At 43.2% G+C, this 27,639-nt stretch overlaps 1 protein-coding gene across 1 annotated transcript in view; it reads left to right on the forward strand.

Moving 5' to 3' along the window:
• The window catches only part of PPFIA2 (PPFI scaffold protein A2), a 2,034,471-nt gene that overhangs the window by 2,005,265 nt on the left and 1,567 nt on the right, over positions 1–27,639 (forward strand). Inside the window, exons 28-30 of the mRNA XM_078674230.1 lie at positions 20,302–20,477; positions 20,585–20,653; positions 23,624–23,783. Of these exons, the coding sequence (XP_078530356.1) occupies positions 20,302–20,477; positions 20,585–20,653; positions 23,624–23,783 (405 nt within the window). The remainder of the gene's footprint in view (positions 1–20,301; positions 20,478–20,584; positions 20,654–23,623; positions 23,784–27,639) is intronic.

Consider the following 27,639-nt stretch of genomic DNA (forward strand, 5'->3'; position numbering starts at 1 on the left):
AACGCTTCAATAAGTGTTGGCTATAGTTGTCCCAATCCGTAGGCTTCGTCATACTTTTTTAATGGGCAGTGTGTCCATTCGCCTGCAAATTCCTTATAGAATTCACAGGTAAGGCCATCCGGGTCTGGTGCTTTCCTATGTGGGCGGGATCGAATCGCTGCACGAATGTCAGTTGCAGTAATTGGTTGACACAGATAGTCTCACCCAATAGCCACGTCTGATAGTCATCAAGTTCCGCTATGGCAGGCTCACCTTTCGAGGTCTATAATGCTGCATAGTTATTTCTGAACTGTGCTACCATGTCTTGTGTGATGTAGTGATCTATTCCATTTGCGTCCGTTACCTTAGTGATTGTTTGCCTCTCTGTGCGGATTTTGATCTTGGTGGCCAAGTTTTGCCCAGGTCTGCCACCTTCTCCATATGTGCGGGCTACATGTCTTTTTGATAGATACTGTATCTATCCTGCCGCCATTTCCTGATACTCCAACATCAAATCTTTGATTTCTGCTAACGCCTGTGTACAGGGTAGGTTCTCATTTCCCCACTCAAGCCGGGACAGTGTGTTTTCAACTTTGGATAGTTGACCTGGGATGTCCTTTAATATTCCCGCTAATGTGCAAATGCATTTGCCCCTTATAGTGACCTCAAAGGCCTCCCAAAGAATTGCAGCGCTGTCTACAGAGCCCTTATTTTGGTCAAAATATTGTATTATGGCTTCCCTTATTGTTGCAACATATAGTGGTTGAATGTGCAGCTTAAGCTGAACGGGGCTATGATCCGATAACGTTTTAGGCAACACCTCAATTGCGGAAATCCAGGCGTTCACGCCCTCACTCAGCAACCAGTAATCCAGTCGCGACCAGCTTCCATGTATGTGTGAGTTCCTACTAGTCTCTCCACATTGCGCAGACGCCACACATCTATTAATCCCAGTTCCGCCATCCGTCATTGATGACCCTAGCTGCATTGAGTGATTGCCTGCCCCTCCTGCTCGACTTGTCCCTACTGGGGTCTAAATGTGTGTTGAGGCCCCCCCCCCCCCGGAGTATTTCAGCATCAGGCCAGCCCCGCAGTATGGATAGTATGTTTTCAAATAGGCCTGGTTTGTCTGTGTTAGGGCTGTAGACATTCACGTTCGTCAGCAGTTTACCCATTAGCTTACCATGAACAACTGCATATCGGCCAGCCGCATCTGTGCTGCTTTTGTCCATAGTGAGTGGAAGATTTTTTTATCAGTGTGATCACCCCTCTTGCATAGGTGGAATACGAAGATGCCAATCTATACCCCCTGCCCATTGCGCACCAATTTGAACTCAGAGTGCTTCGCCAAGTGTGTTTCTTGAATAAGGGTATCTTTATATCATGTCGATCTAAATAGGCAAACACCTGTTGTATTTCTTTGGGCAAATTCAACCCACGTACATTCCACGTCAAGCAGTTGATTACTTCACAGTAAACTGTGACATATAGTTGTACTGTACATCATGCATGTTATATCTGAAGTTTGAGATAATCATTTTGACATCTGAGTCGTATTTAGACACGTAAAAACATCTACCAATCTCCGCCATCCTGAAAATCCCCCTACCTACTTTAGCAGCCCTAACTCACTAACGCCATCCCCAAACCTCCCAAGCACAATCCCCAAATGCAAAACAGATCTATAAGTACTTTGGGGATCACCCGTGGGGGAGTGCTGGAGCACAGTTAACCTCCGAGGTACAAAGGGAGGTGGCGAACTACAATGGAAAAGGTTCCCATCTTGATTACTATAAAAAATAGTGAAAGGCAGTGGTTAACATTGGTTTAAACAGGTACGTGATATCTTATCTGAATAGTTAGAGTCCGTATCCCAGTCTGCTCTGCATGCAAGGGTGCGATGTCGCAGCCGTCTTGTTGATTCGGGCTGTCCTTAAGGCAATAGGCAGGTACTCAGGATTCAGAATTAAACTCTCATACAACCTTTTTATCCCTATGCCGCATTGTTCAGACAGTCGTAATGTTCATCCTCTGCGGTGCTGGAGGATTCCCTGTGCATGCGCTTGAGAGACTTGGCATAATCCATTGCGGACTTTGGGGTGATGAAGGTTCTTGACTTTCCCTCCACTTCAATGCACAGCCGAGCCGGGTAGAGCATGGAGTAGGGGACCGTCACATCCATTAGAAGTTCCTTGACAGACTGGTATTATTTCCTTGCAGCTTGCACTGTTGCAGTACAGTCCGGATAAAAATTCAGGTTGTTCCCATTGTGATTTATTGTGACTTTTTCTCTTGTCTTTGCAGAATGGTGTCCCGATCTCTGTAATTTAACAGGCGTGCGATTATGGGGCACGGAAGGGCATCCGGAGGAGGGCGTGCAGCCAGTGAATGGTGCGCCCTCTCCATGATCATTACTTGTGATAAATGTTCCGCCCAAAATTCTTTACGAGTTGTGCTTCTACGTATGTCTCCAGACGACCAGTGTTGGTGGATTTCGGCAGGCCAGTTATACGTAGATTATTGCATATGGATCTGGCCTCCAGGTCTTAATGTTTTGCTTGAATAACAGCCAGCACTTTTTTCATGTTGAGTGTCTTAGAGGCCATTTGCTGCAAGCCTTCCGATATGCGTGTCTCCACTTCTCTCAGTCGCACTGCATGTTTGTCCAACTTTGTTGATGTGTGGTCCATCCTTAGATTCAAACTGTCTATTTTGTCATCAATAGATTGCAGGCTGGTCTGCATTGCTAGGAGCATTTTTTCAATGGAGGTTAACTGGCCACCGAGATTCTCTAGTTCCGAATCAGAGGTGGCTTGCTGCTGCAATGTGGCAGCTTTCCGTGGCGCAAATGTGAGGCGTGATTGGCTGCGCTTGGTTCTCCTCATATTTGTGCGACTGTGCGCGTCTACTATGTAGAGAGGACTCGCACCCCAACAGGAGAGCGTCGCGGTCCCATCGCCAGGACCCCACTCACTCGGTCTGTAAATTCAGCCCAGTTAAGGGAGCGAACATTAGTGTACCCTCTTAGTGTGCACCACCTAGCCACACCTGTTGCACATCGTGCTCTTCAGCCTGGGGTAAGATAGATACTGCCTGGCACCACTTCTCCTCTGCGGCCCCAATCAGTATTGTATATCAGTGACAGCACTGTGTACAGCCTGTCTTCTGTTCAACAGCTTAGGATACGTAGTAGGCCCCTTGGTGCTAAAAAAGTTCTCCTCTTACCCCAACGCTGGCAGGGATAGTGACATTTACATGTGCCTCCAGAATCAGGATCCTCACATGGTGGGGCACTATACTATGTTTAACTGGCACTCACTGCAGCAAGGGCCCCAAGACATCCACCGAGTCAGCCCTTATACTTCATGGCCTCCTCAGTGCTGGCTTTAATACCTGTATGGGGGTGCCTATAAACCATTGAGTCAATAAACTGGCACAGGGAGAAAATCAGAATATAGCACAGTGGGAGGGTTTATGGCAGTTCCATAACCTTGCCTGCCTCGGGGGTGCACTGCGATTCGCCTCACACTGTTACCTGGGTGCTCGCTGTAATCCGATGACAGGCCTCGCTGGGCAGCAGACGTGAGGCCCGAACATGGGCACTGACATCCTAGGCCCTCCGAGCCGCCCTTCGCCCGCACTGCTGCACTCACCCAGCTAGCCACGGGCGGTTTATGTTAGTCACCGGCGGGCGCAGCACCACTCCGACCACCTCTCCAGATCGCGGAAGGGGGCGAACCGCCCCTGATGCTGGACGCAGACACCTCACACCAGCCGGTGAGGGGGATGGCTCACGGCCCTGGCAGCACTGTTCAGACTCCCTTCCCGCACTCACCGTCTGTCACGATGGGCAACGACATTGAGGGCAGCAGCATGAGCCTCCGTTCTCGGTCAGTGGTCGCGGACACCTCTGCCTGTCGTCCGTTGCGTCGAGATGATCAGCGGGCTCACTGGGCCGCCATATTGTCGATATAGGCGCTCGCTGTCTTAAGCAAATATCTCAGCAATCAGGTCAGTGTCCTTCAATACTTTGAACCCCGTATCATTTGTCATGGCGCCACTGCATCGCCCTGTGAGTGCAGACATTGGATGCAATCGGGAACCGCAGGATCTTGACAGGATTAATTATTTGGCAGGCAGAGCCAGCCTGACAAAGGAGAATAGTAGTACTGTAGGTGCCACGTATTGAGTTTGGTGTGAGCGACGATACAGAGGATCACACCTCACAGCTATCGCACAGCATGGGCTTCTTTCCCTAAGTGAGAGCTTGCAGGGACAATACCATCTTACTGTTTGAACTGGAAGGTGGGGAGAAGGGCTGGACCTCTTCCACAAAGTACTGGATCCCCCCTGCTTTTTAGGTCAGCAAAACAGCGCTTGCGCTGTTGCCTAGCGACCTTTTGTATATGTTTTGGAAGTTGGACTCCACCCATTTCTTGCCCATTGCTTTACATTTGTCTCTGTTCATGTCCTTGACAAATCCTTAGTTGCTACTGGGCAGTTGTTCCTCTTTGTCCCTCTTTTACATTTCCGGTTTCCTCTGATGCAGCACTGACTAAGTACTGGGTTTTTACACTTACAATGTTCAGATCTTCCTTCGGGCACTACTTTTCTTCTTCTTGTGTTCCCAGACTCAGCGCAGCACAGCTTCACGTCGGCCACGATTTCCATTGTCCAAACTGTATTTATTTTAAAAACCGATCAGCCTTCCCAAGTTGGAAAACACCAGCTGTTGTTTTACATTGCTGCAACGCCTCTGGTCGCAAGGTCAATGATTATTTTTTAAAATATCTTCAGTCAGGTGTTCGGCAAAGCTGCGCTCATACGAATACAGATAAACACAACAATCAGCAAACTAGCTAGCGTTGTTCCTGAGAAAACTGATAAGTTCAACGCCTAGCCAGACAGCTCTTATGTTAGAATATTTCTGAAAAAACAGCTTTGAGAAAACGCCCTCTTGCGTCCTCGTTTCCTACCTAGCCACTCATTTCTTAACAAGCTATTAAAGTTAATCTACTTAGAACAGCGTCTACCTCTGTCTGGCCGAGGTGCCACAGGACAGATGACCCCCACCCTTTACAACCCGCGCAGCCATGTTAGAAAAAACTTGTGCTTTGCGGTTTGTTTACCTTTTCTGCCAATCCCAGAACCAATCTATTGACAAGCTTGCACAACACTACTCCATTTCCGAGTGATGACTTTAGGAATTACTCTGGGTCGCATATGGTGTTTTTTGGGGGTGTTCAGGACTCCCAAAGATATGAGCCATGTCACTGCGTGCTCCTCCAGGTTCATGGCAGCATATAAGACTGTGAAACAGATGCTGGTTTTGGTGCTGTATAACCCACATCAGTACATGCTTCTGCTAATTTCTTCCTTTTTTTTCATCAACTTCTGGTTTGTGGTGTGCTGTGGCCTGAACCAGATCGCATAGATATATAAAAAGTTAAAATGCCGTAGAAACGTATAGGTGTGGAATAATTTATTTCAAATGCCTGAGTTTAACATGTAGATGAAGCTCAAAACAACTATTAAATGTTTTGTCAAGCGTGTGCACTAACAATACCTTTCACTGTGAATAATAACTCCATGTTGAAGCCATGCTAGAATGGGGTCCCAGGGGGATCGCGGCACGAGCCGGTGTCCCCCTGGGGAGTTTCGCGCGGTGGAACAGTCCACACAGCATGTGAGGGCTCTAGGCAGGTGAGGGGCGAGCCTTATCGGCGCGAGCAGAGTGGGAGGCGGTTAGAGAAAACAGTGTTTTTGTGTGAGGAGATTGGGAGGCTGTCGTTTTTGTGACCCACCCACCCACCCTCCCTATATATATATATATATATAAAAAAAATTACAAATCGGAAACGTCACGTTAGGTCAGCATTTTTCCTGGTTCGCTGATTGCCCTTTGGGGGCGTTTTTTCTTGGGGGTTGGATGGTCTGGAGCGGGCTTATCCTTCCCTCTGGGGTGGGGGAGGGGGGATGGGAAAGGTTGATTGGGATTGTGCATTTCATGGGGTATTTTTGATGAGAAGTCTTGTGGGGAACATTGGTTGGATAGCAAAAAGTTTCAAAGAGAAATGACAATGGGGTATTTGTTCCAATAAATGTTTATTGTAGCAATATTCTAATTTATGTTGCCTGGCCTAATAAAGTGACCTTTTATGCTAAGTGCAAATATTTGGTGTGGTTGTTCTTATTGTGCAACGAAAACTTGTGCTTTGCCTCTTGTTTATCTTTTCCGCCGATCCCGGACCCAATCTATTGATGAGCTTGCACAACACTACTCCGTTTCTGAGTGATGACTTTAGGTCGCATATGGTCTTTTTGGGGGAGTTCAGGACTCCCAAAGGTATGGACCATGCCACTGCGTGCTCCCCCTCGTTCATGGCAGCAGGTTAGGCTATGAAACAGATGCAGAGGTTAGTGCTGTATAACCCACATCCATACTTGCCTCTGCTCATTTCTTCTTTTCTTTCAACAACTTCTGGTGTGTGGCGTGCTGTGGCTTGAACCAGATTGCATAGATGTATAAAACGTTATAACGCCATAGCAACGTATAGATGTGGAATAATTTATTTCAAATGCTCGGGTTTAACATGTAGATGAAGCGCAAAACAAAGAGTTAATGTTTTCTTGAATGTGCGCTAACAGTAACTTTCACTATAATAAATAACTCCATGCTGAAAAAAGTTTTAAGCAACTAGCATAGACATGAGTTTTATTTATTTACATGTTTGAAGTAACATTAATTTTGAAAATTTCCAATCCCACAATGCAACAGGTCTCGCATTTTCAAGAGTTTAAGTGATTGCGATTGTAAACAATGCAATTTTATTTATTGGTTTTGAAAAACAACACATGAATAAAAGGCATTGTCATTTACAATGCCAATAGCTTAAACTCTGGCAAATGTGAGACCTATTGCTTTGCAAATGCCTGTTCTATTTGACACCCAATGACTTCCATTTCTGAGTCTGGGAAGGCAGGCCCATTACCAACCTCACATATCATGTCTGGACTTGGCATATTAATTTTCGGCCCCCATGATACTCTTCTGGATTACATTATGTCAATAATTTGAAAGCCGGCCCTAGTCTTTTCACCCACATACCGGATTAAGGCAGCCTGAGTACCTTCCATCACAGTTTCATGCTTACTTTCTACACCCTAATTCCTGAATACAAAAAGGTGGGTATGCTACACTTGGTACTACGTTACTAGACCATGTATAGCTTTAATTACCTTGGTGTTCCACCAGTCAGCCTTTTGGTGGTCTTCCTCACAACATTTTGCCGTCCTTCTCCATTTTTTTCTGACCTTGTTTTTGCTGGCCTTACGACTGTACCACTGTTAAAGTGCATCGGGTCTCTCCTATACACATAGTATTATTGGCTCATACCCACGTCACATATTTAATTTACTTATAAGTCCCTAGTTGAGTGGTACTATTAGTGCCCAGGGCTTATAAATTAATTGCTACTAGTGGGCCTGCAGCAGTGATTGTGCCACCCACTTAAGTAGCCCTTTAAACATGTCTCAGGCCGGCCATTGCAGGGCCTGTGTGTGCAGTGTAAACTGGCATTTTGACCTGCCAAAATAACCTTTTACCTGGCCTTAACCTTTTTTTTAATACATTTGTCACCCCTAGAGTAGGCCATACACAGCCCGGAGAGTAGGGTGCAGTGTATTTAAACCGTTGAGCATGTACTTTTAAGTTGTACATGTTCTGGTAGCGAAAAACTGTAAAAAAAATGTGTTTTTCACTACTGTGATGCCTACTACTCCCATAGGATAACATTGAAGTTTCCTTATTACATTTTATAAGTGCAATTTCCAAATGGGAAGAGATCACCAGTTCATGTTTGGTGTCTCTAATCGCAATTTAAAATCCTAACTTATGGTGAAGTTGGATTTTAAATTGCCATTCTGAAAATTCTACGTTGGTATGCTCTTGCCTTAGCCATTAAGTGCTGGTAGCCTGTCTCTGTTCACCTGAGTGGGTGTAGTTGAAAGCTGAGCTTTGTTTATTCCTCCTAGATAACCACACACAATAGGGAGGTTAGGTGTACCTGGATAGGCCATCACTAGCAGGTTGGGAGAGAGCGCTTAGAGACCGGCGGTGATAGGTAAGCGCTTAGAGACCGGCGGTGATAGGCGCTATATAAATATTCCTTAACATAACATAACATAACAGAGAGGAGCTGGGCACAGCCCCACTTACACGTGAATAGGCTATGGCCTGCCTCCACACAAAGGGCTGCATACTCCCTGAGTTGAGAGGAGAGTGCTCAAGCCCTTTAGGACTGGTTAGCCGTGGTAACGTGCACAGACTGCTGAGGCCCGCAAAAATTAGTTCAGGACAAAAATGTTATGTGGATTCGTAGAGCGCACTTGTCACCTAGGAGATTTCCAGGTGCTAAGCAGGTGAGTAAGAACTGGGTTAGTTGAAGAGCCAGGTCTTCAGCTTCCTGCAAAATACAAGAAGAGAGGATGAGGTTCTGTTGTGTTGGGGGGGGAAGTCATTCCATATCATGGCAAACATGCAGGAAAACGAACAGCTATATGCTTCTGTGTATATGGGGCTTGGATGCGAGGGATAGAGAGGCTGAGCTCAGTTGTCTGGTGTGTTGGTTGAGGTATAGATGGTAGTTGAGGTAGGAGGGTCCTATGTTGTGCAGTGCTTTGTATGTGTGGGTGAGCAGTTGTAATTGCCAATGTTTGTGGATGAGGACTATTGGAGTTTCCTGGGGTGAAGTGTGATGTGAGTGCGGTGTGGGAGGTTGAGGATGAGCCTGACTGCAGCATTCTGAATGGTCTGGAGCCTGTGGAAAAGGTAAGTGAAGATTCCAATGCAGAGTGAGTTCCCGTGGTCCAAATCTGCTTGTGATGAGGGCTTGTGTGACGGTGCATTTGGTGTTGTGGGGCAGCCACTTTAAGCTTTTTTGCAGCATTTGTAGGATGTGTAAGCAGGAGGAGGTATCGGCATTAACCGGTGATGCCATGGTGAGTTTGTTTTCCAGGATGTGTCCTACGTTTCCTGCATGTTCCATCAGGGTTGGTGTGGGGCCTAGCTTCATGGGACACAAGGAGGAATCCCAGATAGAGCTCATGTTCCTGAAGAGCAGCACTTCAGTCTTGTCGGTCTTGAGCTGCAGGCAACTCTCTCTCATACAGTTTGCCATGCTGATCATGCAAGTTGTAAAGTTATTCCTGGTGGTGTGGCTGTTGTCTATCAAGCCTAGGATAGGCTGTGTATCATCGGCGTAGGAGATTATGTTGATTCTGGCTTATCTGATGATCCTTGTGAGAGTTGTCCTGCATATGGTGAAGTGGGTTGAGTTAAGTGACGATCTCTGTGGGACTCTGCAGATTAATTTCGGGGATTCTGAGGTGTAGGGTAGAAGTCTTACTCTCTGGGACCTGCCTGTTAGAAAGGAGGTTACCCACTTCAGTGATGGTCCTTGTATTTCTATGTGATGTAGTCTATTCACGAGGGTGTGATGAGAAACAGTGTTGAAGGCTACTCTGAGGTTTAGACAAGAAACTGAGCCACACGGAAGACTCTGCAGTACTAACAGAATTACGCAACCTCCAGTATGAGTATAATAAAACACTGAGTATGAGAGCTCACAAATGGGTAGATATTTCTAAAGCTGAAAAATATAGGTGCAAGAACATAGCTGGGAGATTGTTAGTCAATTGCTTGAAATATTCTAACAAGCAAGTCTTTTATATCCGCCATTAAGAATGAAAATAGGGAAGCTGCAATTTCAGCGTAGGACAATCTTGACTCGTTTCGATCTTTCTACTCTAATCTCTACAACTGGTAGATGCCAATTTCATCTAAGGTGTGTGCAGAGTACCTAAACTCCATAGTTCTCACACACATAGATCATGAGGATCGGCTATGCATTAATGCTCCTATTTCCAATTAGGATATTCTGAATGCTATCCACAATATCAGCCTGATGGCTACTCTGGTAAATTTTATAAAGCATTTGCAGGCCTCATTGTGGACCCTTCAAAAACGGTCTTTTTATCACTTTGCAGAATCAGGAGTTTCATCATGAAAGGCCACATATGTTATTATAGTTGTTATCTCAAATAAAGGGAACAATCACATGGACATTAAGAATTTTAGACCCATATCACTAATAAACCTTGGCTGTAAACTATACCTGACAATTATGACAATCACAATTGAGGCAGTCATACTTAAACTCATCTCCTCCTCCCAAACCTGATTTCTCAAAGGTAGACTGGCCACAGATTGCATCAGACTATTCTGCCATGTAATTGACAAAGCTAAATCCTCCCACTCCCCTACAGCTGCATTAATACTTGATGCTGAAAAGACCTTTGATAAAGCTTCTAAAATTCCACTTTACTTAAACATGGTCTTGGGGTGACGTTATATGTATGTTTATTTATCTCTACTTCAACCTGGTGAGGGTCAATGGTCATTTATTCCAAGCATTTCTGTTATCTTTAGTCACATGTCAGGGAACCTCACTGTCCCCACTCCTTTTTCTGTTAATCATTGAAACCTCGCTCACGGCGCTTAGAAATAAAATAAAATATAAAAGGGATCACCTTCCAATTTGGTAGACAATAAGTTGCAGCTAATGCTGATAATATATTAATACTCACAGAGGAGGATGAACAAGACATCCTGATCGTCATGCAAGGGATAGAAAGATACTCAATAGACTCAGTTTATTCATTTACTAAGGGGAAAACTGTGTGGACTACTACAGTGGTTCATACCTGAAGTGGCAACCCACCTCCCTCAAGTACCTAAGTTTGGAAAAGACTTGAAAACCTCCTCCTCAACGAAAACAAAATGCTATCAAAAATCAAAGACCTGCTGGCTGCCTGGTCTTCTAAATGTATCACTTGGTGGAAAGGACAGAAATCATTAAAATGATGGTGGCATCGCTTGTTAATTTTCTATCGAGTATGCTACAGATTGCACTCTCATTCATGGTTTTTAAATCAGTAGACAAATACATTTCGGATCTCCTAATAGCTAAGATTGCCATGAATACACTGAAAATGAACAAAAAGAAAGGGGCCTTATTCTTACTAACCACACGAGATATCAGCTTGCACTGCTTGCAGCCCAAGGTGCATGATGGTGTGTGACCCAGGAAAGTCGGGCTCCACTTTGGTTACCAATAGAAAATCAGTTATTACACTTTTTGCCCCTCAGCTCTACCCTCACTGCTAGTCATGTTTCCCCAATTAAAACTAGAGCATTTAAGGCCTATAATTTAGATACAGTGCATGGCCTAAAACAGATAGATAAGGTACTAGATAAATGGATGGGTGGTTCTACTCAGGCTTGTTTGTGGTACAATAATAGAATCAAGGTTGGCCTTAATACGTGTACTGGGAATATTGAGCAAACAAGGCATAAATACTATAGGGGAGAGGAGCTAGCCTAACAGCTAGGGCGGTCGTCATCGAATCTGGGGAACTGGGTTCGAGTCTCGTCAACGACCCTGAACATCCTGTCATTCTGGGCAAATCACTTAATCTCTCTGTGCCTAAAAAAAAAATGAGTGTGTCCTCAGGTTACGCAACTGGGGCTATGTAAAGCGCTCTGATACCTGATTCGGGTTAAGTGTGCGCTATATAAAACTCTGTAAAAATAAAAGAAGGTGATTAAGGAACACCGGACTACTGTCTACTACTTTTCTCCATTTTACTCAGAAAGTTCACTTGTCCTGCTATGGAATTTTATAATTTTCTGCAAATTGGAAAGTGCACTTAGAAAATTGGCTTATTCTCATTTACTTGACATTCTTAACTCATTGGGTACATTTAGGAAGATCGTTCATATGGTTTTACATATATACAAACTGCTTGAGCCTCATAAAAAATATCCACTGAAGGGTTTAAAATGAAATGGAGCCCAGATATTCAACTCACACACACTAACTAGATTTTTTACCGATGAAACATGGCAAAAGATTTGGCACTCCTTATTTTTACCCAAAATCACCCCTGCTTTAGCATAATCCAGATTTTGGTCAATTTATAAAACATATTGGACCCCAGCTAGACTCAATAAACTGGGTTTGATTAAATCTGATATATGCTGGAAATGTGAAGAGGTGGTGGGTTCTCTAGACCATATATTTTATTCTTGTAACCTGGTCTAACCCTTTAGGTTTATATTACAATCCATGATCCAGGATGTGTTTGAACAACCCTTTGGAGTAGACTTCCTGGCGATTGTGCTGGTAATCTCTTCAAACTCAGCTTTTGTTGACCTTATCCACTCAAAAGTCATTACGCCTAAAATGATTCAGATGGAGCTGAAATCGACAACCATGATTTGATTTAAAAAAAATGGTGGTCCTTGCTCTGTACACTAGAAGTGCCTACAACATACTGTATTCAAAGTTACACTTATTTCGTAGCTCATGGAAAAAAATCAATAAAGATTTTTAAAAGTATCTCTCACTGATGCCATATGCGACGAACATCTGAACTCGCCAATGCTGGCCCTACAATTTTAACTGTGATATTTGATGTGTGCAATACTTTCTTTTTTTATGTTTGAAAGCTTTATTGAAAAACTAATTTGGTAGATAAAAAGAACATCAGCAAAAGACATAAAAGATGCTGAAATATAGTCTATAGAAGTAACATTGCTAATGGTGATAACTAAGAAACAAAAGCATTTTAAGGGGATTTGAAAGATATAGGGAAAGAAGGAAAGAAGGGGAAAGGACGGGAGAATAGTGTTACAAAATATTATTACTAGAGAGAATTACGGCAGATAAACAGATAATACAACAATCAATACGAATGTACAGTATAAAAAGATAATATAGCATACATAATCTGCAAAAGATACTAAATAAACAGGAAGGAGAGAGTAAAAAGTCCTTCTGAGTTGACGTGAACAGATTTTTTTAGAGCTAATTGATCTAGGTATGTGGTAAGAGGTAGCCAATATAGATCCACGTTAAGAGGTGGTTTACAGGAAAAGGCAAAGGCGAAATCAAGCCTGTGAAAATGGCATAAAGTGTTCCACCAACCTTGTATGGAAATTTTTGTAAGGGATTTCCAGGTGGAAGAAATGTGTTGTAATGCGAGTGCAAGCATGAGATCTAAAAGACCATGTGAGTGTGCAGGAAGATTTAAGGAATCTGAAAGGCTACCCTGGAAAAGAAGAGTGAGTCAGTATGGAACAGAGAGTGCGAAAATGCGAGAAAGGTAAGACCAAACCTTTACCCAAAAAGCAGATACACTAGGACAGAGTAGGAAACAAATGTAGAAGATCGGCATTTAAAGTACCACAGGTCCAGCATTTGGAGTCAGAAGAAGGTGTGAAACGGGACAAAGATAGAGGAGAAAGATAAAGTCTATGATATAGATAAAATAAAGATTGAGTAAGAGAGGCAGAACGTGAAATTTTTAAAGTTCTAGACCACAGTTTGTCCCAGAGAGCAACAGACCAAGTACAATCTAAATCCGCTTCCCAAGCAAGCTCCCGTTTAGTTTTGGCACGTTCTGGGTGAGGAGAGGAGAATAATTTATAAATGAGAGATGCTTTAGGGAAAGTAGAAAAAAAACACAAGAAAGGAGATTGAGGAATTAGTGAAGTTGAGGAAGGGAGATGAAAATAACGGTCAAGGATTATTTTAATAAGAATAGAAAATTTCGGTAGAAAAGAACAGCGGAACAGAAGTTGAAATTGGGGAAAAGAGCAAGGTAGTACACCATCAAAGAGCTGGTTAATCCACATGACACCTCTTAGTCGCCAAGACGTCCAACAAATGGGTCTATTATGTAAAAGGATAAGTGAATTATACCAAATGGGAAGAATCAAGGGTTTTAGAAGAGAAGAAGTATATTTGAATAAAGGGAATGAGGTAGAAGGAGATTTGGCAGAGAAGCGTAATACTTCCTCAAAAGAAAAGGGCAACAATAAAGTATGTTCAATAAGGAGCCACAGAAGTGAAAAAGGGGAAGGTTCTGATGAAAGCCAACGGGATGCCTGCCATAGAGAGAAGGGTTTATGATGCAGACGGAAATATGGAAATTGAACTCCACCATTCGACTTGGGTTTACGAAGAGCTACAAGAAAAATTCTAGGTTTTTTATTTTTCCAAAGTAATTTCGAGAGAGAGGAATCAATACGTTTGAAATGAAGGGTAGGAATATGAACAGGCAACATGGAAAAGGTATAAATTAGGATAGGGGCGATCATCATTTTGATTGAGTCCAATCGACCCACCAGGAAAGAAAAAGGGGGTTCCAGGAGGAGAATATTTGATCAATTTGAGATAAAACTGCAGACATATTTAATTTAATTGAAGAAGAAATAGAACTGGAAAACCAGATACCGAGATATTTAATCTTTGAGCTGTTCCAGGCAAAGCCAGTCGAGGAAAAGAGATGGGGAAGACCGGTTTTGGTCAAGGGGAAAATTTCAGTATTATCCGAGTTGATCTTATATCCTGAGACTAGAAAGAATGCGTCAAAATCAGATAGTAAAGGGGAGACAGACCGCTCAGGATTGGAAATAAACAAAAGGATATCATCCGTGTATGCAGACAGTTTCAATTGATTATTATCATAGGGAAAACCAGAGATGGAGTTATTATTACCAAGGGAGGACAGAAATGGTTCAAGAGCTAAGACAAAAAGAAGTGGGGACAGAGGGCAGCCTTGGCGTACCCCCCGCTGAAGAGTAAAGGATGAGGAAATTTGACCGTTTACCAGAACATAGGCTTTGGGCGCAGAATATAACAAAGAGATGAGGGATATGTATTTGGGACCAAAACCATGCCATTGTAATGAGGCAAAAAAAAGACCAATCTACTCTGTCAAAAGCCTTTTCCGCATCAACAGAAATAGCAGCTAGAGGAATTGAGAGAGATGAGGCTTTATTCAAAACATTAAGAAAAAGTCAAGAGTTATCAGAAGTGAAACTACCCTTGATAAAACTGCATTGCTCCTTATTAATAAGATGAGGCATATATGAATTCAAGCGTAATGCGATTAATTTAGCAAATAATTTGTAGTCTACATTAACTAAAGAGATAGGACGGTAATTTTTGCAGAATTTAGGATCACGGCCATCTTTTGGGATAAGACAAATGGTAGCGTCCTGAAAAGTGCTTTCCGCTTTACCAGAGGAGGAGAATGATTGAAAGAGTGTTAGAAGTTTGGGTAATAAAAGATCAGAGAAATGTAAGTAAAATTCAACAGGAAAACCATCGGGCCGGGTGTTTTACCCTTAGTAAGGGATGACAAAGCCATGGAAAGTTCATGTAATGAGAGGTCAAGTTCAAGGTCTGTAAAATTTAGAGGAGAATTTATAGGTTGAGGTAATTTCTCTAAATAGCTCTGAATAAGAGAAGGGGTAGGAGGAGATTCTGGAGTGTATAATTGTTGATAAAACAGTTGAAATTGATCAAGTATTTCCTCATCTTTATGTTGGAGAGTATTATCAGAGGAATAAATAGATTCTATAAGAGTGCGTTCTTTACGAGACTTAAGATAGTTATTTAAGAGTTTTGCAGACTTGTTACGGCCACCATAATAACGAGCACTACTATGAAGGAGAATTGAAGATGCATTATCATTGGTAAGTTTATTGAAATTCAATTTTGCTCGCAAAAGATCTGGTGACATACATTTGTCTGAAGAAGTATAAAATGTATGTTCCAGGGATTTTATATGGCCTGGGACGTTTTACGTTTCTGAAGATATTGCTTCTTTTTCCTAGAGACAAAATCGATAATGAATCCCCTTGCAGTAGCTTTAAAGGAGTCCCAGAGGATATAAGGAGGACTAGTAGGGTCAGAATTAAATAGAAAAAAATCATTAGCAAAGGAGCGAAAAGAAGAAGAGAAATTAGGATTGGTGAGAAGTGCACAATTAAAACGCCAACGAGATGGTTTGGTATGAGGCGGAAGTAAGCTAAGATCTGTTACAATAGGGGCATGGTCTGAAATAATTATGGGTTCAATAGAAGAAGACAGTAGGTCTTGAGATAAAGATTGAGAAAGAAAAACGTAGTCTAGTCGACAAAAAGATGAGTGAGGAGGAGAGAAAAAAGAATAGTCTAAAGTATCCGGATGTAAGAGTCTCCAAGAAACAATAAAACATGATTGTAAAATGGTGTCCAGAAATTGCTTATGTGGTTTGAGGGGGATGAAACGAACTGTGGATTTGCGATCAAGGAATGGGTCTACAATCTGATTACAATCACCACCTGATATAAATAGTTCATCTTTATGTTGTATACACCTGCTCGTAATTGAAGGCCAAAAGGAACAGTCAGGTTGAGTAGGACCATAGACATTAAAAACAATTAAAGGTATAGAATTAATAAGTAATTTAGACAAAATCCATCTACCATCGTCATCATTTTCTTGTAGCAAAACTTTACATTTCAATTTTTTATGAACTAAAATGGCAACACCATTCTTTTTATTATTGAAGGGGGAAAATAAAACTGTACCAACCCAGTTCCTCTTTAATTTAAGAGATTCAAGTTCAGTAAGGTGAGTTTCTTGAAGAAGGACTATATCAGGGTTAAAATAAGCTAAATGGGAAAGTACTCTCTGCCATCTAATGGGGTTAATAAAACCTTTTACGTTCCAGGGAACAACTCTAAACTTTTAAATGAGATATAGGGCCATATGTATCAAGCTAATTAGCATTCGCAAAGGCCGAAATTCACAGAATTTCGGCCTTTGCGAATGGTAATTTGCTAAATGGTATGTATGTAACATTATTGCTGCAAAATAAGGAATCGCAAAATTTGCTATTCCTTATTTTGCAATTGCACTTAAGGAATCGCAAATTTTGCGATTCCTTAAATGCAATGTATCAAAGAAAAAATAATGCAAAAATGCCCATACGGATTCGCAAATTACCACCAACTTCTAGTTGGTGGTAAGTTGCGAATTCTTTTAAAAAAGCAATTTTCAAAAAAACCAAAGGTGCCATATGACGCTCATACATGCCCTTAGGGCATGTATGTGTGCCACAGGCCCCCACATGTCATTTTCAGGGGTGCAGCAGATTGTTCTTGAGACACCCCTGCACCCTTGAAAATATTCCTAATTTGCGATTAGCAAATTGCTAATCGCAAATGTCCCCTTCATTCCTATGGGCCTCCAGGCCCATAGAAATGAATGGGTAATTTGCGATTAGCAATTGGCTAATCGCAAATTAGGAATGTTAAGGAATCGCTAAACAGAAGCGATTTTTTACATACATACCTTTTTGCGAATTCTAAATAGCGATTCCTTAAAAATCGCTATTTAGAATTCGCAAAACGGAACTATGATACATGTGGCCCATAATGAATAAGAACAAAAAGTGCAAAATGGAATATATAAATCATACAGTTGAAAAAAGAGAAAAGGAATAGAGAAAGAGAAATGTAACAGATAACATCAAAAGGAGAGTAGGGGTGAAGGAAGGGAACGAAAAAGGAAATAGCACAGATGCAAAAGGAGGAATAGAAGAAGAGACAGCACATATCCAAAAGGATGACTGTAAAGAACGTACCTGAGGGGGACATACAAGAGAAAGACGGGGGATGGCGACACTCAACAAGACGGACCGCTCGAAGAGTGGAAATCCAACTGCACCAGGATAATAAAAAACTGAAGGAGAGGAGCCACATGGAATGAGGTAACAGACATCACAAATCTATATAAGGAAAGAAAGGAAACATGATAATAGGTAAATAACGAGAAGGTTATACAATATAATACATGCAACAAGCAAAATTACATAACACCTTCAGAATGTAAAAGGTGAACTTGAATGTAAACTGTAAAAATACCAACAGGAATATATTTTTAGTAAAAAACAACAAGAAAACAACTATATAAATGACAAGTCATTCAGTCATTAGGAGAAGCGGAGGTATCCATTCCACCATTGGATTGAATATGAATAAAGTTCTTAAGTTCTCCAGGATCTTGAAAAGTCCATGTTCGATTTTGATGAGTAACCTTGAAGATGCATGGATGACAAAAGCCTTACCGAGCTCCAAGGGAACGCAAAGGAGCACTAAGAGACATAAATTCTTTCCATCGTGATGCAGTGGTATTGGAGACATCTTGAGAGAGGAACACTCTCTGACCGAGCCAAGAAACTTGTCGCTTGGATCTAGCTGCGGAGAGAACTGAGGGCAGGTCTGTAAATTTCAAGAAGCGAAAGATGACTCTGCGTGATTTTGTTGAAGAAGATGAACGAGGACCAAGTCTATGGGCTGTTTGGATACTGAGAGTAGTAGTGGGCGGCATGTCCAGAAGCTTCGGGAGGAAAGAAGTAAAAAATGCCACAGGGTCAGCACCCTCCAAGGATTCTGGCAAACCATAAATACGGAGGTTATTCCTCCTATTTCTATTTTCTAAATCCTCCGTATGTTCGACTTTTCAAGAGAAGAGATACGTTGAGAGTTGGTTTGTACCTCCGAAACCTGTTCAACAGAGGTAATCCTACTATCCATAGCCACCCATTTTTCCTTCAAAAGTTGCTTGTTCTTATTAGTTTCCTCTACAAATGGACGTAATGTACGTATTTCCTCCAAGATTAACTCCATAGGGGAAGAAGACTTGTCAGGGGATGGAGGATCATGTTTCAGACGCTTAGTCGAAGTGGTTGGAGGAGAGGATTTGTTAGATGTAGACTGCGTTGAGGAAGAACGGTTAGGTGCAACTCCAGCCATTGGGACCGCAGCAGTAGAGTAACGGGACGCTGAAGAGGATGCCACTTGGACAGTCGTAGAGGGCACAAAAACAAACTTTTTGTCCATAGAGGATAAATTAATTCTAATTTGATGCGGAGCAAGCTGAAACTGCCAACTATGTAAAAGTTACAGTTATAGTAGGTTATTTGTCAAACCTTAAAACGAAAAACAAGTGGACTTCAGCAATAAATTCAGAAAAAGACCCAGAAGGTCTTGCATGATGGAAGAAGGAAAGACTCTAATAGGGTAAGCTCAGCAAGTGAAGTTCCGCTGTGAAGAGAAGGAGTCACGCAGGAATAAAAACAAGACAAGTCGAATGAAAATGCTTTGTAGGAAAATTCCTGTGTCAAATCTGGCAGATAGAATTGCAAACATTCGCTTTAAAGCAGCAGGAAACCATCCGGAGGAGGTTAAGCAACAGTTATATGAGATAAGTTGGTCATATGGGCACTGGGTATTCCTAGTGGAGCACATTAAATTCCAGATAATGTCACTAGGTGAATAATATTGAAGTCTTTAAAAAAAAATCGTTGAGGATGTGACTGAATAAACAAGTCAATAATAGTTCAGAAATGAGTTGTACATATGAGAGAAGTAACGTTTAAAACCTACTTCCAGTGTATTTGAGTGCTGCAATAAGAGGTAGCCACAAGGGGGAGAGCTTGTTGCAGCGAGACGTCATGATGCAGCGCATATTTCTGTGAGGAGAATCGCCACAAGCAAAATGGCGGTTGTGACTGGCTCAGGACGCGGTGGCGCTGAAAAGTGATAAAATGCTGCGTGTCGGTTCCAGTAGAAAGCTCCTCAGGTGCCGCTCACATTCCGGTGTGTGAATACGGCAATTGCGAGTAGAAAAACGATATGGGACCCCAAGCGAGGCTCCGTCACCGGGTCCGGTGCGACGGAGAAACACCCTCAAGCGACCATCTTGCGTTGCGCCGTAGCCACGCCCCTGTGCAATACTTTCTCATCAGTGTTTCTATGCTGCTCAAAGTGGACGTGTTCTCAGACCTTTACCGAATATATGGAATCTTAAAACCATTGTGCAAGTCTTCATTGTGATGTAAAAGCAAACGCAAAGTACTTAACCATGAATATTTTTGTAATCTGTTATGAGAAATGCTAGAATTCTCCTGTGAGAAAAATACTTTGAAACTTCTTAAACTTTTAGTAAAATTCAGTGTTATCATTAGAGTTATGGGGTGCAATTCCCATGTACATTCAGATGTTAAATGCATGCATATTGTGTCATGCTAATGTTTGGAGGTACATTGTGATTCATTAGGATGTTTCATTCTTCCGTTTAAAAATTATGGCTGCTGATTTTGTTTTGTTTACACTTCACAAAACCCTGCTGTGCTCGATGGTGAACACTGAATCAGAAATTCAGTGCTTTGTGAGCTAGAAACAATTTCAGTTTCAATGACCTGTCTTCTAAAAGTTATCTTAATAGTTTCAATTACGAGTACTGACTGTCAACACTTTAATGAAAATGAATTTCCAGATCTTTTTCGCATGTTGTATTTACAAATCATACCAAAAAATCACTAAAGTGCTTTGAATAATGCAGTATTTTTTTTTCCTAGATGTGCTGGTTTGGAGCAATGATCGAGTCATACGTTGGATTCAAACGATAGGACTTCGAGATTATGCAAATAATGCACTAGAAAGTGGCGTTCATGGGTCACTTATTGCCCTAGATGACAATTTTGACTACAGCAGTTTAGGACTTGTACTACAAATACCAACGCAAAACACACAGGCAAGTGTATTTATTCAGTATCAAATGCTCAATGTTTATTTTTTCGGTAAGGGAAGCGGGAAAAGGATCATTCACCATTGTTAACAGCTTGGATGTGCTCTTTTCAGGCAAGACAGATCCTTGAGAGAGAGTACAACAACCTCTTGGCGCTAGGAACAGATAGACGGCTAGATGAAGTAAGTTACTAAACAAAATCTGTGTCTCTGCATGAGTTTATTTCGGTTACAAAATATCTAACACCAAATAGAGACATATGTAACAATCTGTGGGTGCTCGAATGGATTTTATTTGCCATACCAATTAAATTATTTCAAGCTCATTTTTTTAAGAAAGTACACTAGTAAGGATATATTCAACCAACTCGACTGCGTACAGGTCAAATACCCCATTATTAGCAAAGTGCAGCTCAGCTTAGGTGAACCCTGCGGACTCCTTCACACATTCCATGTTGCATTCGTTTTTATAGAGGAGCACAAATGAGCCTAAGTTGGGGAACAGGGGCAAATGTTGGAGGGGGGGCACAAGGGGGTAATGCATGGTGCATCTCCTTCGGAGATGAGACGAAGAAACGTGTCTCTCACTCTTGTCTGTGGCAGGTTATGCTCATTCAGATTTCAGCTGTTATCAGTCAGACAATTCTACCAGTGAAAGGATCTACATGTTCACCATAGATACAGCTGCTGGTATTTTACAATGAGAGGTTATTTGTTATGTACAACCAGCACATACATCTCTTGTGTCAGAGTGATGGTAATTATTATGGTAATTTTAGCAGTTATCATAGAAAACCCCACAACATTTTACAACACATATCCCTACAGTCATAATATAAAGCAAAATGAAGATTAGAAACTACAAACCATTTTACATTACACCTCCCTACTTCCTCTAATAGATTCATCTAATCCAGGTATCTCGAACCATGTCTGTAATAAGAGCTACTAGTGTTCAACGGAAATCCTCTCAAGCTACAAATATTATTAGAGATGTAGTCGTAACCATATCAGACAAGATTACATTAGTGGCCACCATCTGCATGATTTTTAGCAGTGATCAAGTCCATGCATCAAGCACAGTTGTTACCAGTAATGTAAAAAAGAAAATCTTTGTTAATCTTAAATGCCTCTACAAGGGTAACACATAACAGTCATAAATGCAGTGCCCCTAGGACCAAGTTTATAATGTTATTAATAGTCTACCCAAATCTGTATGGTTGTTATTACTCAAATGTCAGCATTAAATATATTTTGGAAAGTCAACTGTTTTTCTCAAAATATCAGTTATGAAGTCTGAAATTACAGATGTTTTAGTTTAAAATACATACTTTTCAAGCTATTGGTTGGAGAAGCCTGATCTTTTCCTTAGCTATAACTAATATATATGTATATGTATATATATTTATATATATATATATACATATATATATGTATGCATATATGGTAAAATAGTGCCTTTTTGAGGCTTAGAGCGCCGATTATACAAAAAAGAGCTGACAACCCTGGCTAGTTCCCAGGATTTAGAAGGAAAGCAGCTCCCTAATATGGAACATTCTACAACACTACCGACACTGCAAATATGCTCACCTCTAATGTCTGTTTTTCTAGCAGCATTTTTAAGCATAGATTCACATAGGGCCTAATTACGTTTTTTGGCGGTGGCACGCAACCGCCCCATTCCTGCACCGCCAAACCACACTGCCGCCCGCCCACCAAATTACAAGTGAAATCGCGGCTTGGCGGGCGGGCCGAGTGGCGGTCCCACTGCCGGGCAGTTTAAAGGCTTATATGTGAGCCTTAATGATGCACCGCCACAGCACATTCCAGCATGGAATGGACTGTGAGGTCAATGCCGTGCTAGAACTGTGGGTGCATGCACACAGGGGAGCACAGCATGCGCCCCCAGCATGCACCAACAAGCATGGGGGCCCTATAGGGCTCCGTTTGTTTCATGACCACCAGCGAAATTATGGAATAAGAACAGGGCCGAACTGGGAACGAAAACCGGCCCTGGCAAAGTGCTTGGCCGCCCCCCGCCCACCCGCCCGCTGCCCCCCTGGGGGTTGGTGGTACCGCCGAGCTCTTTGCCAGGGCCGGTTTTCGGCCGTTTTTGTTACAGGGACGATTTTGCAGCTATGCTGCAAAAACGTCCCTCTAACAAAAACGGCCCACAGGGGCCCAAAACCGGCCCTCACCCGTGCGGCGCACTAGGGGATTGCCCGGTGCCTGCTACGGCCAGTCCGGCCCTGAATAGGAACCTCCATGAGACCGCTGGCGGTCAAAAAACTCACAATATGCATGGCAGTGCTGCAGTAGCACTGCCAGCACATTGTGAGCCCCTGAACGCCACACCACCGCCAGGAAAAGCGGTTCACTAGCTGTTGCAGTGATCCAATGGCAGTCCGACTACCACAGTTGTAATAGGGCGGTCCGGCCACCGGTGCTGCGGTGGCCGGACTACCACTGCTGTGACACCAAGAGTTTGCCGGTCCACAGACGGCCAAACTCATAATCAGGCCCATAGTTTTCTGAGCAACCACATTAGAAGACAATATTGAGAAGAAGCTTATTGAGTGAGCTCACCACATGTGGGCTGGTTTTCAATTTTCTTAATTCACTATCTTCCAAAAAGTGCACCCTTGTCAGTAGATGACCCTCACATATAATCACAGAAATAGTGCATCCTTCTCGGAATATTCTCAGTTCTAGGCTCAGTCTTATAAATATAATCAAGATAAAGGTATTTTTTTTCTCGAAGAGGCCATAGCTCATGTGCCATTGCTGCTATCTTCCATGTCAGATGTCTGTCCTGATAAGGTTTTCTTTTTTTTAAGAAAGATGTGTCGTCTCTAAGAATCACTGTGAAACCTATGTTGGTAGAATGACTGAGATTGCTGATTGCCTGAGAAAAGTTGTGAAAAGGCCATCGGATATGAAAATAACTCCTGGATTTGGTTTATGACAATTATTCCCACAATGGATTAATTTGCTGAAAAAGATGAAAAGCGCAGAATTCAATTTGTTTTTAAACAATGAGAAAGAAAACACAGCAGCTGGAGCTCCAGCAACCTTCCACATTAGTTTATTCAGATGACTATAATTATGAATTTTCATTTACTTTCCACAAAAATACAAAACCTGTGGTGGCAGAGTGATGACAAGAACTTCAGGCGCGGGTCTTCGTGGAGGCGCCAGTTCCCGCCGCGTGAGGTCCATGGAATCAGCATGATGCCAGGCTCGTCAGAAACGCTGCCCGCGGGCTTCCGGCTAACCACGACATCAGGGCGCTCCCGAAACATGCCAACTGATGGTAGGAACCGCTGCTGAATTTTATTATTGTAAAAGAGAGAGCTTGTGAAATATTTAATCATCTAAACTCCCGATATAAGAGCTGTGAGGGACTCCGACACAACTACTGGCAGCTTTTCATCGTGTGCGGTGGAACGTGGACTGAATGCTCAGTGGCTTTGAAAGGGAAAGTATTTTTCCGGCTTAGAATACTTTTTATATGGGATTATGTTATAGTATATTAATAGGGTGTAAAGATACTAAATTTGGGCGCAAAATTAAATCTTACAGTCCACTTGGAAAGGACTGTTGAAGCAAAAAGCACAGACAAGCAAGATATCTGAATACAGCAGTACCAGCCAGAACATCATAATATCTATTTTGATTTACTCAAATATCGTGAAAAATGCTGTGCACTTATTTTTGGGTGTCACTTCTGATATGACACTGATGATTTTGTTTTTGTAAATCTCATGTTGCATTATCTGAGCTCTGTGCATGAATACTTCAGTTTGATAAGGCACGCACATTTGTCTTTTCCTTCCCGAAGGCAAAGCTGGCAGTTTCAAACTGAGAAAATTGCTAAGTGCCCAAAAATAGTTCTGCGCGCGTCGCATCTTATGGAGTTATAGTGCCCATAAAAAATGTGAAAATGAGCTTGTTGTGTTGCATCTACTAACCATACTATTTTTCTTTTACTTTTCTTCTTTGACGAATCTACGTTGAAAATTGCATTCTACAGGCCTACATTTCGTATAGGTGTGTTGATGTTTTTAGCAGCTGTTCCTAGTGTAAAGTTGTTTCTTTGGATTGAAAAGGTGGAAGAAGTGTTTGTGAGTGCTCTTCCTGGACCCTAACCAAGGCAGGTCCAGGGAATCCCAGCACAAAGTAACAATGACTTCCGGTGTGTACTTGTTCTCACATCGACACAGAAAAATAAGCCAAAGCTTCAGTTTAGAAAAGATGAGCACTCAAAATGAAGTATGCACTCTCAATCAAACCCTTATGGAGTCCGCGAGGCAATGCTATCACTGTACTGTATATATATATAAAACTTGCTAATAAAAGATTGTTGAAATAAAAAAAAAAGAGATAAGAAACCAAGTAACCACTGAGTGTTTTTTTTTCACTCGGCATGCAGTATTCTGAAAAAAACGAAAGGAAGCAGAAAGCTTGGAATTTGAAAATGTTGTTTTAGGGCCGAATGAGAGGGAGCGGTATCCCCGGGAGAAACCACTTCTCTGCCTTATTGCAGGTTTTCCCAGGTGTAGGAATAAAATCAAAGGTGTTAACATTCTGGTATCCCTTGTTAAAAGCAGGAGAATGATGTGCACGGGACCAGCTCCTGAATAGAGAGCCGCATGCGGTGTGGACCATCTAAATCCAGGTCCACATGTTATTCCCCATACCGGGGCCGAAACATCGCGATGCCTAGTAAACGTGGGAGGGGGAATGGGTGTTCCAGCTGGGAACGAGTACTCCAGCCCTGTTTCCCATCTATAATTAGGGTGCTTCTTGCGATGAGGCCCTTACAGTTAATCTTCGATTTGTGTGCTCTCCTCAGTTTAAGTCTCAATCATCAGGACTGGTGGGCTTGCTTTGATTAGGGTGTCACTAGAATAAAAATCTCAAAGCTGGTTCCAGGATCTCCGACCAGCCTGTGGGCGCTCGCACCATGGGCTTCATTCTCTGGCCTATCGCACCACCAAGGGCCCAGGACAGGGGTCCATCGAGCCTGGGAAGGCTTCCCCTGCATGGCAGGGTACAGAAGCTCTGACTAGAACCCCGAGGTGGGTGTCCCCGACCAGAACCCCAGGGTGGGACCCCCCCATCCCCAGGGTGGTAGCCCTCCCATCCTGGGCCCCATCTTCGGATCTAACGTATGATAAGGCACCCGGGACAGGGTCCCATGGGCATGGGGTGACCTCCCCTGCAGGGTGGTTCGAGGAGCATCGACCGCAACCCAAGACGGGTGCTCCCTCCCTGTGCTCTGTCCTCCAGCCTGCAGCAATACCACAGGTCCAGGATGAGGCTTCCCCTGCTTGGCCAGGCTCATAAGCTCTGACCGGAGCCCCAGCGGACCCCGGGTGTGAGCCTCCATTCTGGGCTCTGTCCTCCAGCCCAGCACATGACCAAGCCACTGGGCTGGGCTTCCGTGGGCCCAGGAGGCCTACACTGCGCAGCTGTGTCCAAGAGCTCTGAGTGGGCCCAGTTGTGACCACTGCCACCCTGAGCGCCATCCTGTGGCCTGCTGCACCACCAAGGGCCCAAGACAGTGGTCCATCGGGTCTGGGGAGGTTTCTCCTGCTCAGCCAGGTTCAGAAGCTTCAACCGGGGCCTCGGCAGACACTAGAGCGTGAGCCCCTCATCGTGGGACCCGTCCCATGGTCTGCCACATGACAAAGCACCGGGACGGGGTCGAATGGGCCCAGGGAGGCTTCCCCTGTATGGCCATGTCCAAGAGCTCTGCCAGGTCCTGGGGCTGGCCCACCCACCCTGGACTCCAACCTCCTGCTTGCTGCACTGCCAACGGCCCAGGGCAGTGAACCATTGGGCCCAGAGAGGCTTCCCCTGCTTAGTTGGGTTCAGGAGTTCCCCTAAGGTAGGCAGGGTGCAGTGTATGTGAAAGGTATGTGAAAGGTAGGCCATGTAGTGGTGTGAGACATGTCCTGATAGTGAAATATTGCGTATTTCGTTTTTCACTTTTGAAAGGCTGTGTCTGTCCCATAGGCTTATCATTGGGGCTGCGCTATAACATTTTACATGTGCAGCTTTCCGTAGGGACAAGATGGAAAAATTAAGTTTAGCTTCTTCAAACTCAGAATTTATTAATGCACCTTTTTGGTAAAGGTGTTTTTAAATTCTGTGTTTGAAAATGCCACTTTTCTGGGCATTTTCTTACTTCACCATTCAGTGTTCATCTGGCTGTTTGTGTATTCAGCTTCTGGTGTTTGAGTGACAGGAGCTGGGATGTGCATTCATTCTAGACAGGCACTGGGGTGGTTGAGGTGTGCCCTGCCTTGTCTGGGTGACTCATCGCAGGGCTGAATAGACCTGGTCTCCATTTAGAGTGGTGTGAGGAGTTTCACTTGCGCCTGAATAGGCTGTGTCTCCTTTTTCACAATGCTGGCTTATTCCCCTGCGGTAATGCTGCACCAGGGAGGACAGGACTGGTTTTGACTGGGCCTAGAGACCCTTACAGCAAAGAGAACAATGACAAAATGGGGTATAATTATTACACCTAAAACCACAGGAATTTGGATTACTTCACGGAACAAGAGGACAGTCTGGGATGGCAAACTGCTCCCAACAACCCGTCTAGCAGGTGCGGCTACCTCGTTGATCCTCCCAGTAGCATATGCTTGTCTCAAAGATTAGGCCATGCACGGATAAGTACACATGGGCCGGTACAGTGAAACTGCGATGGCTCATTAAATCAGTTATGGTTCCTTTGATCACTTCATCTGTTACTTGGATAACTGTGGTAATTCTAGAGCTAATACATGCCGGTGAGTGCTGACCTCCCAGGACGTGTGTATTTCTCAGACCAAGACCAATCCGAGCTTGCCCAGCTGCTTTGGTGACTTTAGACAACCTCAGGCCGATCGCACGTCTCCATGACAGAGACGATACCTTCAGATGTCTGCTCTATGAACTCGCGATGGTACTTTCTGTGCCTAGCAGGGTGACCACAGATAACGTGGAATCAGGGTTCGATTCCGAAGAGTGAGTCTGAGAAATGTCTGCCATAAGTGTGGCAGGGTATGCTCAGACGTGAGTCCCTTGCTCACTTTGCCACTGGATTCAAGCAAGCCGGGCTGAAGACGGCTGGAATGCCAGAAACCGGTCCTTGGAAGCTTGTTTCTGGTCCAGGGAAG

This window comes from Lissotriton helveticus, chromosome 1_1 (genome assembly GCF_964261635.1).
Source record: "Lissotriton helveticus chromosome 1_1, aLisHel1.1, whole genome shotgun sequence".
NCBI lineage: Eukaryota > Metazoa > Chordata > Amphibia > Caudata > Salamandridae > Lissotriton > Lissotriton helveticus.